Genomic DNA, 18942 nt, shown 5'->3' with positions numbered 1-18942 from the left:
AAGTACAGAGGGGTCTTTGTCACAAACCCCATAGTATAGGGGGGTCTTTGTAATTTACCCTAAATCTAATTAGTGCATTTATTAGTGAAAAATAATTTATAAATATAAGATTTTAATAAGAGAAAATGGGTTTTAATACCTTAAGTATAAGACTTAATAAATGAGGTAGAAAGTAATAATTGAAGTTACAATTTCAACCCCGTACATTTAGAGATGGATTAAATACACAAATATGACCATTATAATAGCCATTAAAGGTGGTATTAAAACTATATTAAATAACTTTTATACCCTTTCTTAAATAAAAAAAATTATAATTTTAATAAAAAAAATTCTACCCATCATTTACACTTTTATATATAGTATAAATAATAACAATAATATAGATTGTTTGCGCCTTTGGGTCTGCCGGTCGGAGACACGGGGGTCTGTTTTTGGTTCGTGGGGCTACACAGACCGTAGACCGTCCCGTAAACCTATAATCCGGTCCGGTCTCCAGACCCTGGTGAAGGCGATTCCAAGCATCTGCCACAACCAGCCAGAGACCTTACTAACGAGCCTGCCGGCACCTTCTCGGGGTCTACACACTACACCTATCTCCAAAGCGTGGAAGTGAAGCTAAGAACTCCTGATTGGCTTGCATCTCTCCACCGGTAAAGCCGGGTGTTCTTGTTTATTTGGCCCGTCAGCAAGAACAGCAGGGGTTGCGATGGCCGACCCTGTGTCGCAAGCGAGCAGCAGATGGAGGGACCTTGACAAACTCCTCTTGAGGCCCGGCAACCTTGTCGGTCCGAACTTCGACCCAGGCACCGAGGTGTGTAACCTATCGCTCAGTAGGTGTTCAACATTATCAGAACAATACGCATTTCCACAAACAGGTGGTGTTCATTTTTTGCATGAGAGAATGGACGGTTCTTTTGGGAATAAACTGGTATTTCTCTGTGTGTATGGTTTTGGGTTTTTTGGTTCACGTGGCAGTTAAGAGACGATCTTCAAGAATATGCGAAGGTCTTAGTTGTTGGCGCAGGCGGGCTGGGCTGCGAACTGCTTAAAGACTTGGCTTTGATGGGTTTTCGAAACCTTGAAGTCATAGACATGGACCGAATTGAGGTTTCCAACCTAAATCGTCAATTCCTATTCAGGTGTTTTTTCTTCACAGTTCAGTACCAAACTTGTTTAGAATTTTCTGTTGTTAGAATCAACTATTTTGTTCATTTTTTGGATAGTTATATACTTTTTTCCTTATTCAGATGTGAGCTCTGCAATACTAGTGCTGTAGTGTTGATAGAAAAAAACAGAACTACTGATAAAAAAAAAAAACAGAACTAATTTAGGTGTTCGCTGTTAAATGTTCTGAATAAAAACAAAACAGGGAATTGAGTCATTAATATATTGATCGGTAAGCCTTTATATTTCGCCATTGGTCAAGTGGGTAACGAGATCCCAAAGTAATGTGGAAATATTATAATAACTCAGTTAATTTTGCTCGCTGTCATGCCATATTAATGTATTAAGATATTGCTCATGCCTCTTGGCTGAAATGCTGCTCATAAGAATTATGACTGTATCCAGGATTGCATATGCAATGCTCTTCCCTCTGGCAAAACCCTTTGGTCAAACTTCAAGAGTTCAATGCCTCATCTGAATCTTCTATCATTGCATTAGATCTTTGAAAAATTAACTTCTCTGTATACTTCGTTTAGCTGTGCTTTCAGGTGTCAAGATTTTAGATGGTCTCCCCTCTGACCAAGTTTGTGATATTCTCTGTTTGTTTTGGTTGGTAATGTGTATACCAGAAATCTTGTGGAAGAAGAAATATAATTCTTCAAATCTATGAATAAGTTAGGAAAAAAGCTAACAATAGACTCTACTAACCCAAAAGAAGAAATCCAATAATCATGATCACCTGAATACAGTTGTGCACTCTCTCTCTCTCTCTCTCTCACACACACACACACACACACACAGGCATGCGCACTCTCTTTTTGATTGGCAGAAACACACACACACATTCTAATGACTTAATACAATTATTCTGTATCATCTCCAAAAAAGAAAAAGAAAAGAAATGATGATTAGTTCTCTATCCAAAAAGAATTAAAGTGAACAAAAAGAACTCGAATATGACAATGAGTTGTCTCTGCTTTTTATGAGGATCAAACTTCCGGTATTGGTTTCAAGTTTACCAAGTTGATGAGGCAAGAGGTTGAGCCACCCACTGGTAGCGGGGCTTAGAAAATAATATGTTTCTGCCATTGTTGGATTAATTTGTTTCTACAAACTAAAGCTTTTAAATAAATCACTTGATGGTGATGCAAATTTGGTACTTTTGAACCATCTAGTGCAACAAGATAAATCTCTTTAAATTTGTTTGTTTGATTCATTTTTTTATCTTGCAAATATTTTTTGCATTTACTTTATTCATTTTTGAGGCAATATAGTCAACATTAAAAGTGTGTTGGTGTGACCTAGCCATGATGTTATTGGTGAAATGTTAGCAAAATGTGCCTTAGTACTTTCCTGACTGAAAGTAGGATGTGGACATGGTGCTTATATCACTAAAATCTCAATCTATTTTTCTTTTCATTTCTTTATTTTTTATATGATGATAGATATGGAATTCACAGTTCAAGTGAAAATTGTTATTATATCATTTGGTGATATATTGGATTATCAGAGTTCAAGAACACATTTAAGTTGTATCTATTATCTTTGAATTGAGTAGTTGGCCGTATTGAATTACCAGATATGTAGCCACTACAATGTTTGTTAGTTTTAACAATGCTCTCATGTTTCTTACATTCCCAAGCCCCAACCATGTATTGGGGTTCTGTTTGTAATGTTATTGTGATGTTTGAATCGTTTTAGAAAGTGCTGATTGATTTGTTTTCTCCCCTTATTTTTGAATTGCTGAACTTGTTCAAATAAAAAAAAAAAACTCTTCCAGCGGAAGTAAGCAATATTAATAAGAATTTCCTGATCTAGTCTTCCCATATTCTATTTTTACTCCAAAATTGCAGCATCTGTAGGAGACATTGGAAAGAAAAAGTTGACTTTCTGTGGAATTGACTCAATTGAGCTGAGGATGATTGGTTGAGATTCCAAGGTTAGATTACTTAGGGTAATGACCTGGGCACTTCTTCTTAAATGGCTTTGGAATTTGGTAGGAGAATGGGAAATTATGAAGGATTGGTCATTCAAGAAAAATATGGGACTGGAACTGACATTATGATAACAGTGAGGTGAAGGAAGGTTTGGTACTTGGTGGAAGGGTAAAAGGCAAACCATTTAATGGGTTCCAAAATCCGACTTTGTTCCAAGCAATGAGTGCCCAATTTTTGAAGATATCTAGTGTGAGTCTTCTCCTTTATCTCTTGACTTCTAAAGCTTGTTTCATATTGTAAGTTTGGAACCAACTAAAAGGCGCTTATCCAAGGCTACTATAAGATTCTTTATGCCCAAGCAGTTATGGAATCAACCTGTCTGTGACCCTCTTGATGATTGGTGAGTAAATTCACTAGTATCTCTCTTGTCTCAACTAAGGTATCTTCATTCAAATTTGTTGAGACTGGAGAATGTGGCCAAGGATCCTCAAGTGGGGAGTACATGGATCAGTTGTTTCTCAAGGCCATTGTGATTTGTGGTTGAAGCCTAATTTCCTGTCTCCATCCATATGGTGTTCTCTTGTCCCTACTTCTACTATGGTTGTTCCTATTGGATTGGACACTTGGATAAAATTCTAATGTCTCCAATGTTGGGATAATGTTGATGTAGGCTTGGAAGGAAAGAAACGATGGAACAGGCAATCAGATTGAATGGTTAATTTTACAAGAAAGACGCTAATAAGGCTAGAAGCACTGTGTCCATAAAATGCGAAGGGTGAATTTACAAGATGGCTGCTACAATGCTAGAATATCTGTATGGAGTTGACTGTTATGCAAACAAGAAGCAATGTGCCGATAAAATGTTTGTGGAAATGAGGGGCAGGACTAGTAATGAAGGATTAAATATGGATGCATTTTTGGGAATGTAAGAGAAACATTGTTTGGCTATGTGCATAGAAAACTAATTATTGCACTGGTAAGGAGTGATAAGGTGTAAACTAGGGGTTATAGATGAAATAGGGTAAGGCCAAAAGGGACGTAGTTTGAACTTTGAAGTAGTCAGAAAAGATCAAGAACTCACAATTTAATAAATCTATGAACCTGGATAGAGTGGAATGCAAAACAGAGTTTTTGTTGCGTACCAATATGATTAGGATAAGGAACATAAGGTTTTGTTGAATTAGGTCTGTTTGCAATACATTATTGAAACAAAAAGGTTTGTTTCCTTTCTTCTCTTTTCCTTTTTATTATGCAATTAAAAATGCAGAATTTAGTAATCAGTCTTGAATCCTAATAGGTTTTAGGTTTGCAAAACAGAAGAAAAGTGGTGAGAGAAAGGAGAGAGAATAGAAGAGAAACAAGAGAACACAAGTTGTTGAAAGGAGGGACAGATTCTAACAGATCTGCCGCCGCCACTCTCTTAATATTTATAGGTTATGTTTAGTACATAATGGAAAGGACACATCTGCCCTTGGTACTTACATAATAAATAAAGTAAATAAAAGCTGAAATAAATAACAACTGAATTAACAAACTGACTCAAACTGACACTACTATAACTGAAACAAATAACTACACTGCTGTCTTACGAACACAGTGGGGACCACTGCAGTGGGGCCCACATCAGTGTTCTCTACAATATTAAATAATACAAGATGGAAAGGGGGGTTCTATTATAAACTAGTCTGACCATCCCATTGGAGCTCAAGAATTGGGAAAGTACTCTTGATAGCAATATGGACAAACAGCAGACTAGCATGTGCAGGATGGCCTTGAAGCTCATGATAACCTACAAGCACATGATAACCTACAAGCACAGTTCATGGGCATAATCCTAGCTGTTGACTTTAGTGCTATTTCAATGGGCTTATGCATGTTGGCCTGTAAACACAATATCTATCTTATTAGGGCCATCATCAAAAGGAGAGATTGGCGGTGAGTGGTGGCTAGCGTAGGTTGCATAGGTTCTTTAGAAGCTTCCCTTTCTTCTAAATTTTCCACTAGAGGTTGCTTAAAGAGCTAGATACTAATTTATTTATTTTTCTGCGAACTTTGTCTTTGTCCCCATCTATGAATGTAAGCATACTTGTCTTTGCAAAATGGCATTCTTTTTCTATAAAACTAGTGAAACAAAGAGATTATATCTTTGTCCTATCATCTTCCTTTTCCTTCTTTTTTTATATTTATTCTTTTATGCAAGTAATAATTAAAGATGCTACAATTCTGATCTCAAAATGGTACTTCTGATCCTTCTTGGATTGTACTGAACCATTAGCTGCCTATAGGAGCAGCATATATTTCTTGTGTTGATACAAATTCTTTTTCATCAATTAACAAAGTTGCTTAAATCCTGGAGAAATATCCATCTATCAATATTCTTGAGCAACAAATCTAATCTATGACATTAATATTATCTTAAGTACTGGTAATTTCATTAATATTCATGCTACTCCTTATTTGGCTAAGGTTGGCTTCTATGCTAATGCTTCCATAATATTTGTTTGTTTTGATGCTTTAGATGTCAAAATTTCCAGCTAAGTGCTATCATTTCCTTAACCATATTGGCTAGTTTTCTCCTAGATATTGTTAGTCAAAACCTCGTCCTTTGTTAAGCTATATTCTTCAATTTAGCATATCTGGGTTTCTGTTCCATGTTTATCTCATGTGTTTCATTTCAACTTGTGCCTTTAATGATAGAAATTATATGGCAGGCTTCAAGATGTTGGAAAGCCAAAGGCTGAAGTGGCAGCTCATCGTGTCATGGAAAGAGTTAGTGGAGTCGACATTGTGCCTCATTTTTGCCGCATCCAAGATAAAGATCTTGAGTTTTATAATAAATTTAATATTATTGCCCTTGGTCTTGATTCAATCGAGGCTCGTAGCTACATCAATGATGTGGCTTGTAGTTTTCTAGGTTGGTTTCTTTTTACTTCCCTTTTGGTTAGTAGTCTATTTCCTTTTCCAATTTATACATGAAAATTATCTCCGTTTTGTTAGTTTTGTTCAATCCAATATCTTTGGTGCTATTTCTTCTGATCTTGAGTTCTATTTTATCTTAAAATCAATTTCTTCTGTTCTATGCCCATTCATTTATTTGATGTTCTAGCGGATCCATATGAAGTCTTAGTGTGTGTATCTTCATGAATTAACAGTAAGGTTTTTATTAAAGAAAAGAATTGTGATAATAGCAGAAATAAATAACATGGGCACCGGTATTCCAAAAAATAGATGATATAATAATGAGCTCTGTGGAATGGCTTTTTGTTGTAATGCATTTTGATTTGTGAAATGGTTAAATTTTCATTTTCTCCCCTAGTCCCCTTCTTATAAATACCCCGTCAATGACAGGGTCTTCAGAAAAGAGAAGAAAGAACCAGAGGTGTTAATCCAGTGTATTGTGGCCAGATTTGCTTCCTGGCTTTCTATCATCCCCGAATTTTGTAATCAGAACTTGTTTATGATGCTTAACTCAGTTAGTCTGTGGGAGTTATGATCATATCCTTTGGGGGAGAACTGGCTTGCAGTTTCCCTTGTTCTTGTATGATTATCCTTTCATCACAATAAACTTTACCTTGCCTCTTTTCAAAAAAAAAAAAAAAAAAAGAAAACACCCCGCCAATGAGTAATTTTTTTGTTCTTCTTTCATTTCTAGAATTTAATGTCTTTTTGTGAGGGATTCTTGCTTTGAATTAATAAGAGAGAGAACGGATGCTCCAAGTAATCTTTGCTACTATTGTGTATTTTATTTTTTTATATAAGATATATTTTCAATATTCATTAGAGTGTGATTTGTTTATGCTGAATTATTTTTCACCTATTTACTTATATGTTTTTGATCAATTTTACTTTGTCTCCTATGTTTGTTGCATTCAGTATCAATTATTCTAGAGTTGTCATTGGCTTCTCTATCTTGTTATTGATTTTATGTAGTATGCTCTTTTGTTTTTTGGAAATTTAGAATATGATGCTGAAGACAACCCGTGTGAAGAAACTATCAAACCCATGGTAGATGGTGGGACCGAGGGTTTTAAGGGCCATGCTAGGGTTATAATGCCGGGTGTCACACCATGCTTTGAGTGTACCATCTGGCTTTTCCCCCCTCAAGTAAAGTTTCCTCTATGCACGCTGGCAGAAACACCTAGAACAGCTGCTCATTGTATTGAATATGCCCACTTAATTAAATGGGATGAGGTAATGCACAATACTTCTCTGTGTTTTTCTCTCTAGCAGTTTGAGTCTTCCTTCAGTTTTTTTAAGATATATCACTTGCAGGTGCATGGCGGAAAACCTTTTGATGCAGATGACCCAGAACATATGCAGTGGGTTTACTCAGAGGTTATTACATTTATTAGGTGATATTGTTGTGGAAGTTTTATTTTTTTCCTGGTGTTTTACTCACACTTTCTGATATTCTTCACAGGCTGTCAAAAGAGCTGAGCTTTTTGGAATTCCAGGTGTCACCTATTCTCTAACTCAGGTATCCACATGCCTTTTCTTAAAATCCTCAGGTACAAAAGCTTTCTGGAAGATCCATTTATCCAAAGCGAAACATTTCTAACTACATCTTGAAACTAGGGGTGCAACATGGGCAGGCTGGCCCTATGGTACCTGGATACCTGCACATGTAGCATACCAGTGTTGGACACAATATTTACCTGATAGGACACTAGATACTGTTCTAGAGTGTACTTGGTAGCAATAACACTTGTATCATATGTATTTGCAAGAATGTAGAATAGTGTGTTTTAACAGATCAGATTTTCATTGTATAAAAGATTGAGCATTGTGAAGATCTGTTGTAAGTTAGAAGTTCAATTAAATTGGCAAGATATAAGCATTGTGAAATGACACTTAGGGCCCATTTGATAACAGATGAAATTGCTCAACTTAATAACTTTGGACTGTATCCAGTCCACTCCTCCCAAGACCCCAGATAGCTAGGACCAACATTGGGTGATAACGTTTTTTTTTTTTCATTTTCTGTGAGCTTCTTTAACGGCCCAAACTGAAGCTGGGTTGATTACCATAGTCTCAAATGTTTGATTATTTAATTATTCTATCCACTAATAGACAAACAATAAGTCATTCAGTTCAACCACTTCAGCTGTTATCAAACTGCCCCTTATCTTAAAAAATTAGGTATAGAAGTCATCGTTGTCAGTGGCACTTAAATCCTTGTCCCAACTATATGGGGTCAGCTACATAAGTCCTGTTTCACCATTCTGTTCTGTTTGGTGTTATATCCATTGTTAAATTATGAGCACTTAATAATTTCTTACTACTTCAACAGTTCAACCCATATCCTTTTCGGTCTGCCCCTAGCTCTTCTCACCCCTTAAGTTTGTAACAGGTCACTTCTTTTTACTGGTCTCTAGATGGTCTTCTTTGTAAGTAACCAAACTATCTTATTCTACTTTCTCATTTAATCTTCTATTGGAGCCACTTCTTGTATTCTTGTCTGAGATCTTAAGGAAATGTAGAGTTGTATTCGGGCATGTTCGTTTGCTCTGAAGTCTGACATCTGAAAGTGCAATAATTACATTAAGAGGTATATTGGTATTGGTGAACTTTTCTTTCCTTTGAATTTTGAATGCAGAGAATGTTGTTCTGAATTCTGAAAATTATCAAATATCCATTTTGACCCCATATATGAGAGTTTTTGTTTGTTTTTTTGGGGGTATCATTGGAAAACAAAAGTTGTATGATTGCACTTTAAGAAATAAGAGATAAGAGGAAGCGAATAACCATTCGTCTCTTAAAGTTAAAAGATTCCTCTTAAGAGATAAGAGTTAAGAGGAAACGAATAGGCCCTTCATGTCAGTTACCATATTGGAGCATTATAAGGCTGGATCTAGTTTAAGGCCAACCCAAGCCTGGCCTGAGCCATTAATTTAACAAATTTAGCCCAGGCTTGGGCAGAGACCTTCGGGCCTAGAGCTCTTTCTCACCAGATTTGGTACAACTATTCCATCTCTACACCTTGTAGATAAGACTTTAATCTCCTACTAACTAGGTATGCAATGAGACAACTCAACCCAACTAAGCCTTGTTGCAACTACATGGGGTTGGCTACACGAGTTCTATTCTGCCATTCCATTCTGTTAGTGCCATATCCATTGTTAAATTATGGATCTTCAAATAAGGGAATGCCCTAGCATATCCTTGTTGATGAACCTTGTTGAAGTTTAGGGAAAATCAAGCAATATTTATATATTGGATATTTGTATAGTGCATAGGGCTATATTTTAACAAATTGCACATTTGATGAGATTATCCTTTGATATTGTATATTGTATAGGATATAAATATGCAATATACATGGAGGGAGGGAGCTAGGTTTGTATTGGGTAGAGCCTAGGCTGGGCTGGGTTGGCTTCAGTTTTAGTTTGGGTTACATGATATTTGGGCAAAGCCTGACCTGCCTGATGGCAAAACCTGAAGTTCCAGGCCTAATCCTAGCCTAAATCCCAAAATCTAACCCCAGCCTATGCAATTTTGGGTTGGGCATGCCGAAGTTGCATCCTTGTTTGTTTTAGCTTCCATAACATTTTGTTGTTTTCAGGTGTCATTGTGTCCAAGGTTCAAAGTATCGACACGTATCGGCCGATACGTATCGTTCCGGGACCCCTCCGATATGCCCCTACAGTGGGTGTATCAGGGGTCTGACCGGTTCAGGGGGTGGAGGAGCCCTAAACCGCCCCCCTGAACCGGTTGCGAAAAAAATAAAGAAAAAGCAATAAAACACAGTATTGATTCACCTGATACGCCCTTACCGGCGTATCAATATTTTGAACCTTGATTGTGTCAATATTTTTTACTGTCAAAGGGCTATTAGTTGACTCAAATTGACTACTAGTTTCAGTTGGAAATTTCCTTTTCATCAGGTCATCAGTTGCAAATTCTTCTCAAAACATATCTACAAAGGGTTGGGCAATCAAATGAGTGGTTGGAGTAGAGAGGTGCATCTAGTGTCTTATGTGGCCAATGTATGCCAATGAGACTAAAATAAAAGTTTTACATGACAACCATAAGATCAGCAGTGTTATATGGAAAAGAGTGTTGGTCAATCAAGAAGCAACACATCCAGAAAAGCTTGTGTAGCTGAGATGGGTGGATCAACTAGAAAGGATAAAATTAGAAGGAAGTATATTTGAGATGACTTAGGAGTAGCCCCAATTGCTGACATGATGGGAAAGTCAATTAAGATGGCCAGTGAGGAGTAACTTGGTGGAAGTAGAAGGCTTTAAAAGTGCAATAAGATGACCAAAGAAATGTGAGCTGAAGTGCTATGAAATGAAATGATTTAAGAACTTCGAAATTGACAAAAACGTGGCTCTTGATGGAGCACAATGGTGGAACAGAGTTTGTGTAGCCAATCCCAAATAGTTGAGATTAAGGTTGAGTTTAGTTTAGTTGAGTATCTTCTAAGATACTCTCCATTGTCAGTGATGATTTCACTTCCACAATTTCTTTGTGTTTGTAGTCACATGATTAGGGATCATTCTTTAGTGCAATGTAAATTCTTGGGCTGACGAGTGAGAACACGGGTTCTGAGAACGGCCACTTTGTGCAAGAAGTGCCAAAGATTTGGTCCATATCAATTCCACCCCTTCCATGGCCCCCCATATGGTTGGAACCAACAATGAGTGATGGCTTTTTGTAATAATGTAAATGTATCAATTGAACCCTATTCGTATTTATGGAATAGTTTACATTCTGTATTTGAAACATAATCAGATATCTCTCCAAATGCTTTGCAGGGTGTTGTCAAGAATATTATTCCTGCTATTGCTTCTACAAATGCAATTATATCAGCTGCATGTGCACTGGAAACCTTGAAGATTGCAACATCATGTAGCAAAACACTATCCAATTATCTATCGTGAGTCTTTTTTCCTTTTCTTTTTCTGCTCATCTTCTAGGAATGCAAGTAATAACACTCATTTCACTGAAGATCATTGAGCTGTTTATATCTTAGTACCTGTTTTCTGACATGAAACCCTAGATTAACAAATGACGAAAAAAGATGACTGCACTCATCAATGGTAAGGTCACCACTTTATTTTACAACACCAAATTTGGAAGGAAATGGATTTCACTACTTGTTGATTTATGTGTTTTGCAAGTCAAAATTTCATTGCCAATCACTTATAAACAGCTTATTACCTGCTTTGTGGACACAAAACCCTGGATTAAAAGGACCAGATTTGTGCACTCATCAACAATAAGAGCACCACTGATGTTACAACACTTAGTTTGGAAGGACCTGAGTTTGTCAGTTATTTGTTATGTGAGGATTTGAAATAGTTGTTTTCTTACATCTTACTGTTTGAACTCATATTTCTGTTTAATTATCTTCACTGTAAATGTGTTGCATTGATATTGTACATTCCCATTCGCAAGAAAAAGGAATCTTGACCAAAGGGCCTGAAAGAGCATTTTGCAATATTCTAGCTGACAAATAGTTATGTTGTGGAAATCACAGTTTTGTGATACAAGGTATTTGCTCTTTTGCATAGAAGAAGCAATGAAGAAGAAGGAAAAGAAACAAAAGAAGATGGGGGTGGGGGAAAAATGATACAAGGTGCTACTTGGAAACAAGTATTCACAGTGAAAAAACCATCCAAGTGAATGCTCATTTAACCTTGATTTTTTAATCATCAAATTTTTAAGAGAACATAATAATAGTATCACATCACCCCACAGTACATCCCTGCCGTATATTGGGAACATCTCCCGATGATGACATCATCGATTCTGGTACTATCATCGGGAGATGTTCCCAATACACGACGGGGATGTGCTGTGGGGCATTATGGGGCGGAGATGTGAACTCATGTACAGTAGCCCCTTTTGGTTGATGCTGCACATAGCACAACAGTGTTTTTATGTCATGCATTCTAACTATTTGGCATTATTGCAGGTATAATGGTCTTGAGGGCCTCCATACCAAGGTGACTGAGTTTGTCAGGGACAAAGATTGCCCTGTCTGTGGTCCAGGTGTTCTTCTTGAGCTTGACACTACAACTACCCTTCAGAAGGTTTGTGTATTCCTGTAGCATCTTTCCTTGAGCATATTATTGACTTGGTTCATAGATACAGCATGTCTATTTTGGTGTTTCTTTTTTTGTGGGGTTGGATTGAACAAGGTAGGAAATTAAAATTTTCGTTTTCATCCTGAGTTGCTCAAGATGAGTGTTATTTTAGTATCAACTTTGCATTGTCCACCAGATAGTATAGGCTGTATGCAATTCTGGCTTGGATTAGTGAATTTAATACTTTTGTTTACTATCATCAAGATTCTGAGGCTGTATCTAGCTGGAGGAAAATAAATACTTGCCTTGCATTTCATTTACAATATTCAAATTTGTGTCTTTTATAATCAGCCTATGCAAATTGGGCACAGGCATGCATGTCTGTTGGGCATCTCCTTGTCCTGGAACCATGAAAATTAATATTTATGATATATAAATGTTTGGCAGCAAAAAACTGTATGATAACTAGGTTTTGGCTAAATTGCCAAAAGAAAGTTTTTTTTTTTGCTGGATAAAAGTATAGCATTGACAATAAGTACAGTAACGTACCATATTAAAGAATACCGAGTCTTCTTCATGTTGATAAGTTCCTTGTTATGAAAGTGCTACTGTTTAAGTCTCTTTGGCATGTAATAAGTCTATGCTTCCATTTACTCTCTTTTCTGAACTGAGAAAATCATAGGCAAAAATGCAATTATTTGGTTCTTGTAACTGAAAAGTTATTCCTTATCTTGTTTTTACCCTACTTTACTTTGGGGTTCTTATGGCTAAAGAGGTTGTTCTTCACAAATTATTTCATTAAATACTATGTCGGGTCAGGTAACCTTAATTCAATGCTTACCTTGGGTTTTCCTTTATTTGATGCTTATCTTGATTTTGATTCTATGGAAACAGTTCATTGAACTCCTTGAAGAATACCCTAAGCTGCATATGTCCAAAGCAAGTGTTACATACCGTGGAGAGAATCTATACATGCAAGCACCTCCAGTTTTGGAAGAGATGACTCGATCAAACTTAACTGTACCTCTTTTTGACCTCATGGGTAAAATCCCGAAAGGCATTGTCCATATCAGTGGTACAGCCACCAAAAACGACAAGAAGACATCATGCACTAGGAAATTACGTGTTTTGTTCAAGGTAATTGATGGGGATACAGATATGGATACAGCCACTGGTTCTTGATTTTTCATCCAGAAGGCACTGTGCCTGATTTTACTTGAAATTGAGGCATCCTAAGTTTCCACCCAGCAAGGAACTAGAAGATGTGCTTTTCAAGGAAGTCATCTTAGTTAATACAGCAAGTGGGAGGTGAGTTTGGATTTCTCTTTTCTTTCTTATAACGGTTTTAAAATCTGCTTGTTGTCAAAAAGTCTTGCTTAAAAGTGAGTGCAAGATGTTAGAAGGACCACATTTTTATTGTCTGGGAATTGGGAGAGAAATTTTAGCATAAACTGCTTAAAAGCAACTTTTTTTGCTTACTGAAGGATTATTTTGCATAGAACTGCTTGAAGATAAACCTTTTTTGCTTAATAAAGGATATATTTAGTCAAGGGTAGCCTTTCCACGCATACCTTGATTTTATTGTTGAAGAGATTTTTTTTTGCCACAACTTATAGGTGCTTTCACTCGATTCTCTTTCTATTTTCCTCGAGGTTCTTTGCCATAGTTTACTGGTAAGTTCTCTCACTTCATCATAATGAGTGTGATTTCTTGTCCTTAAGCTAGATTGTTCTTCAATCGCCCCAAAATAACGAGTGTCTCGACGTTAAGTGGTTCTTTGCCACCATCCTTTTGTTATCTTAAAAGGGGGCAATTCTTTTTTGGGATAAGTATACTGTACTCCACCTTAGAATTCTGAATTCCACAGCAAATCTACAACAATTCAAAATTTTAAACACCTTCACCTAAACATCAATGCCCACCCTTGTATTGGCATCAATTTTGAGCTGGTACCTACCCAAACTGTATGGTGGAGCTAAGATTTGTGTGGTAGACTGAAAAGTAAAAACCCCCTTCTTTTTGAAGGCACTGTATTTGTCCTAAATCAACTAGGGCAAATGATTTCAAACATCAGTTCCATTATTCCTCTTATAAAAATATTTATAGTCCTATAGTTGTGGCAAAACACGCATGATACATTTATTTTCATACAAATTGGCCGTTCTTGGACTTGACCCACATTTTTCATTCTTACCAGCCCGAGATTTTATCGTTACGCCAGGTAATGGCCCCTGGTAGGGCAACAAGATCAAGTTGGGGCTACAAATTCACTGAAAAACAGATTAATTATGGCAGGTTCTGAACCCAAAAGAGAAGTCGAAATTATGTTCTCTGCTCCATTAAATGAAACGTTTCAATCAGTACAACAGTATCTGTACTCTAGGATGTAAAGATTATTCCGGAGAAAACACTAATGCGAAAGGGTAAGTTCTCTCTATTGAATATCGAACATCTAAAATCGCAGAGAGTGGATTTCTTCACGGTTATACCACTTACGAGACAAGTAGAAAATTCTGGATATTGTGATTCATTTTACCACTGCAGTGGACAACATTCGCACACCACTGACAGAAAATAGCAAACCGTAAAAAATAACGAATAAGAAAAAGAATAAAAACCAGCTAAAAAACGGTGGTAACACGGATAACAGATTCATTCACAGGCCACATATCTTTTCAACAATAATCGCAACAACCGCAAGGAAGGTAGAAAAAAAAAAAAGAAAGAAAGAGGGAAGGTATTGGAGAAGCCTTTGATTCCCTACTACTCGGTGAAGGGATATTGTTCATATCTGATTGTACAAACGTGGAGGACAGAGCGCGCACCAATACGGGTGTTACAGGAACTAAAGATAGCCTTCTCAGCGGCTTGGAGGCAGGTGGTGCAGTCTGCGGTGGAGAGTGTTGGTTTACAGGCAGCATGGCCATAAGCAAAAGCATTAGGATAGGGAGAGATGGTGTAGTAGTCATGGCCGCTTCTCGATGGCGTGACAGCCTCCAACTCCGCCAACACGTATGCTAGACTGGCAGCAAAGGGATCGCTCTTGGCATACACACCGGAATTGCAGAGCACTATCGTCGTCACGTTTGTGTTTGCTTCACTCCTGACCATGCTGATGCTCCTGCATATATTCAAAACACCTATTACAGCAACCATCATCTTGACAAGAGAACCCATGCCTCTCTTCCTTCTCTCCTGCTGTAATGTCTTCGGCAAAAAAAAGAACATCTAAGCCTCCTTGGACTCACAAGTTCTTGGTTTCTTTTGCTTCTTTCTGTCAGTCTTCAATAATTGTTCATTGCAATGTTTTGTCTTTGGTTCCTCTTTTTATTTCTTGTCTTGCTTCTTTATTCTATTGGGTATTTATTCAAGGACACATGTTTTTTTATAGTGAAAATTCCGGATCAGTACCTTAAATATACTTTGGCTGGAGTGATAATTTGGTCCCCAAACTTTAAAACGTGACAATGCAGTACTCAAATTTTCAAAATGTGACAATCCAATACCTGGACTTTCAAAATGTGACAATCCAGTACCTACTGTTAACCAGTCTGTTAATAAGCCATTTTATTGTCAATGTTTGGATGGTTGATAAAGAGAATTAGATGGCATTTTTGACTTTTCAAATGTCACTTAACAGCTGATTAATGGTAGGTGCTGGATTGTCACATATTGAAAGTTTGGATATTGAATTGTCGCATTTTAAAGTTTGGAGACCAAATTGTCACTCAAGCCAAAGTACAGGATAATGCTCAGGAATATTCCCTTCTTTATAATACCGGGGAATGACCAATTGACCATCCCGTACCAGGTAAGTAGGTAGGGGGCTAGTATTTTAATCAATTTTGTTTGACATGCATCATTTATATTGGAGATTTAGGTAGTTTTTTTTTGATATATAGATTTTTTACTAAGTTTTAATAGATTAAATCGAATTTTATTTGTAAACAATAGCTTATTCTATGGAACTACATCGTTTGAAATTAATTTTTTCATTTGTGTTCTTTTTCAATGGAGGTAACTATCAATCCATCACTAACATTTTTGAGAGTAGAGGTAACTACCATTTGAAGGTCATACATTTTTTTTAGAGTGGATAGACAAGAATGATTCTATTTGATAACCAAGATTTTGATATTCTTTTTTTGAAAAGATATGATGCCACTTGAATATATAGAATCCTATTTAATTTCTAATATCAATGAATCAAATTTGAGTCGACCTAGCATCCCTTTGCGGCCCTGCCCCATACAATGAAGTCTTCTTCATGTTTTCACCATGACCTTATGCACACAAGGGGATGCAAAATGTGGTGTGGCAATATAAAATTAAATCACCTATGGTGTGCTCATATAAAATTGCCCTGACATGGTGTGCCCAAGTCATATTTGTGTCAAAAGTTAAATCATTTTTATGATGTTTTGCATGGAGTCATAACATCATAGCATCATACGGGGAAGTAAAATCAATAGGCAAAATAAAATAGAAATTATTAATTCTAATAATTACTATTTATTATAAGAAAAAATTATTATACCACCATGTATATTGTACTGTAAATTAATCATTTAATTTATGGTAGACCATTCATTTTGTCTATCTTATGAAATATTAAAATCTCTTTTTATTGGAATTTATGTCAAGAGAGTATATTAGAGTTAGGGGTAAGACTATAAGCATCTTGCTTATTATGATTGTATTCAAGATTGTCTGCATCCACTGATTCTGATGTACTTAGAACACAAAAGATTGCTTTTCATTTCAATCTTAACCAACTTTTTAAAATTTTACAGGAAAACTTCAATAAGAATTTGCCAATAAAGTTATAACTTGGGTAAAACTTTTCCTAGTTTAAATATTACATATTACTAAATTTTGTTTCATGAGCACTTGAGACCATTGTCCTCATATTGTAATGGTCAGATTTTTTTTTTTTTTTAATTTTTATGTTGGTGGTATGCCTGTGTCCCCCATGGGGTTTGTTGTGTAGTGCAACACCATAACCATAACACTCCTCCCCCCAAAACCTTGGTGGCATTGAGATTGGATCATGTGTTTTTGGCTACAACCAGCGCCAGGTAGTACCAATTGAGCCACCATCAGTTGGTCAACAGTCAGAGTTTATAGCATTTAAAAAGACAAAAAACAAAAACTTAGATTTAGGATTTAATGAGACGAGAGAAGATATTACAATTGACTATTGGAGGGGGGAATGATCTTATTAGTCAGAACAATAATGGATTTTATTAGAAATAATTAAGTTTTCCCATGCTTCAATAAATGGCTATATTTCTCTAAATTTTGCTGCATTCTTATGCGTTTTAAAGGCTACCCATGTTTCATCTGCTGTGTTGATGGAACATACTAGTCTCTTGTTACAAAACAAACGACCTTACCACTGCTTTCTCTTGCAACTGCTCCGATGGCACAGTTCCATCACCTGTCCTTGGTGCATCAAAATTAATTTAAATTCACCCTGCCTTGCCTCTTTCTATCTGATCCAAGAGATTTTCCTTTCCTCTTCTTGATTAGGAGAAAAGCTTAAGAAGTCCATTAACTTACTTCTAGCCTTTTCTATCAACTTCTAGCTGGTTCCTTGAACTATATATAAGAATGGAAATTTCTACTTATAGCTTGCAACTACTGCCCTGCAATGTCTTATTCTCCAGCAACCAATGCACAAAATGACCTGACTACTTCTGTATCAGTGTATTGCAGTCATTTTCCTCAGGCTCCGGTGAATCACCCTTGGTTTCATTATCTTGTGTTTGCCTCACAAGAATCCCACCCACACGTCACTACAACTGCACATTGACATCTCCCGTATTTGCATGTTATGTAAATACATAGACGACCCACTATTGCTAGGTCATAAGGGGAGATCTTAAAAATAAATAAATAAGGAGGGATGAGACATCAATGTACCAACAAAAACAAAATTGCCTAACTTGTTTCTTACCAAAACCAGCACGCTTCTGCCTTTTGTAACAGGTAGAGTTTAACTTTGAGCCATTACTAAACACCTCTATAATTCGTGGATTTATTAAAACCTATACAATAGTTTGCATTTTACTAAAATATCTCATATAATTTGCATCCAGTTTGTTTAGCCAACCTTCTGTTAGGCCTAATGTTTATTCTGATGGCACCCTTAACACTTTAAATCAAAGTATTTACAAAAAAAAAAACCTCCAACAACAAAACTTGATTGGAGAAGACATTGAATACATGTGATTGAGGCTACATGTTTCAGGCATGTGCCATTTTCTAAGCTGGATCCATATTTTGTCTGATAATAATCGATTTAGAATGTTGTTGGGTTATGGTTGAGCTGGTGCCGGGTGCCGCATGTCACCTCTACGATTGCCTTATCACCTCGGCCACGTCGGCACCATGTCATGTGGATAAGCGCGACCAAGACAGGAGAGCAGCATACGGATGATGACAACTTCGGTGGGGATTAGGTCTTATCCTGAAGTTTTCGGCGGGCAACCTCATCCCGACAACCCTGGAGGCCTTATCCGACCAGGATACGGATCTTCGGCTATAAAAAGGTACCTCCCACTCAAGGTAAGGAATCCAATTTTTGACTTTCATACCGTTACTCTGCTTGGACCAACGCTGTTCTCTCAACTGCTCAGCCCGACCACCCATCATTTTCACTAACTTGGCTCTACTCAGTTGGCAGGATTATCTGATTGTGACCTTGGCTCAAGAATTACCTCGGATCAAGCAACATTAAGTGCTACCCTAACTTAAGATGACGAATATTCCTCTGTTATGGTGATTTTCTCTCCTTCACA

General features: G+C 36.8%; 2 protein-coding genes across 2 annotated transcripts; one reads left to right on the top strand and one right to left on the bottom strand.

Moving 5' to 3' along the window:
* The first annotated feature begins 381 nt into the window (after positions 1–381).
* On the top strand, positions 382–13689 carry ECR1 (E1 C-terminal related 1). The gene is made up of 9 exons (XM_010257615.3): positions 382–814; positions 979–1142; positions 5816–6018; positions 7063–7295; positions 7377–7439; positions 7525–7581; positions 10865–10986; positions 12028–12145; positions 13034–13689. The coding sequence occupies exons 1-9, from the start codon at positions 710–712 to the stop codon at positions 13319–13321; spliced, it is 1353 nt and encodes a 450-aa protein (XP_010255917.1). The 5' UTR covers positions 382–709; the 3' UTR covers positions 13322–13689.
* A 1213-nt stretch (positions 13690–14902) lies between these two features.
* Positions 14903–15316, bottom strand: LOC109114643 (antifungal protein ginkbilobin-like protein). The gene has a single exon (XM_019197619.1). The coding sequence runs from the start codon at positions 15314–15316 to the stop codon at positions 14903–14905; it is 414 nt and encodes a 137-aa protein (XP_019053164.1).
* Between the last annotated feature and the right edge of the window lie 3626 nt (positions 15317–18942).

This window comes from Nelumbo nucifera, chromosome 1 (assembly GCF_055504915.1).
Source record: "Nelumbo nucifera cultivar China Antique chromosome 1, China Antique-T2T, whole genome shotgun sequence".
NCBI classification, from domain to species: domain Eukaryota; kingdom Viridiplantae; phylum Streptophyta; class Magnoliopsida; order Proteales; family Nelumbonaceae; genus Nelumbo; species Nelumbo nucifera.
This window is presented reverse-complemented; position numbering and strand designations above follow the sequence as displayed.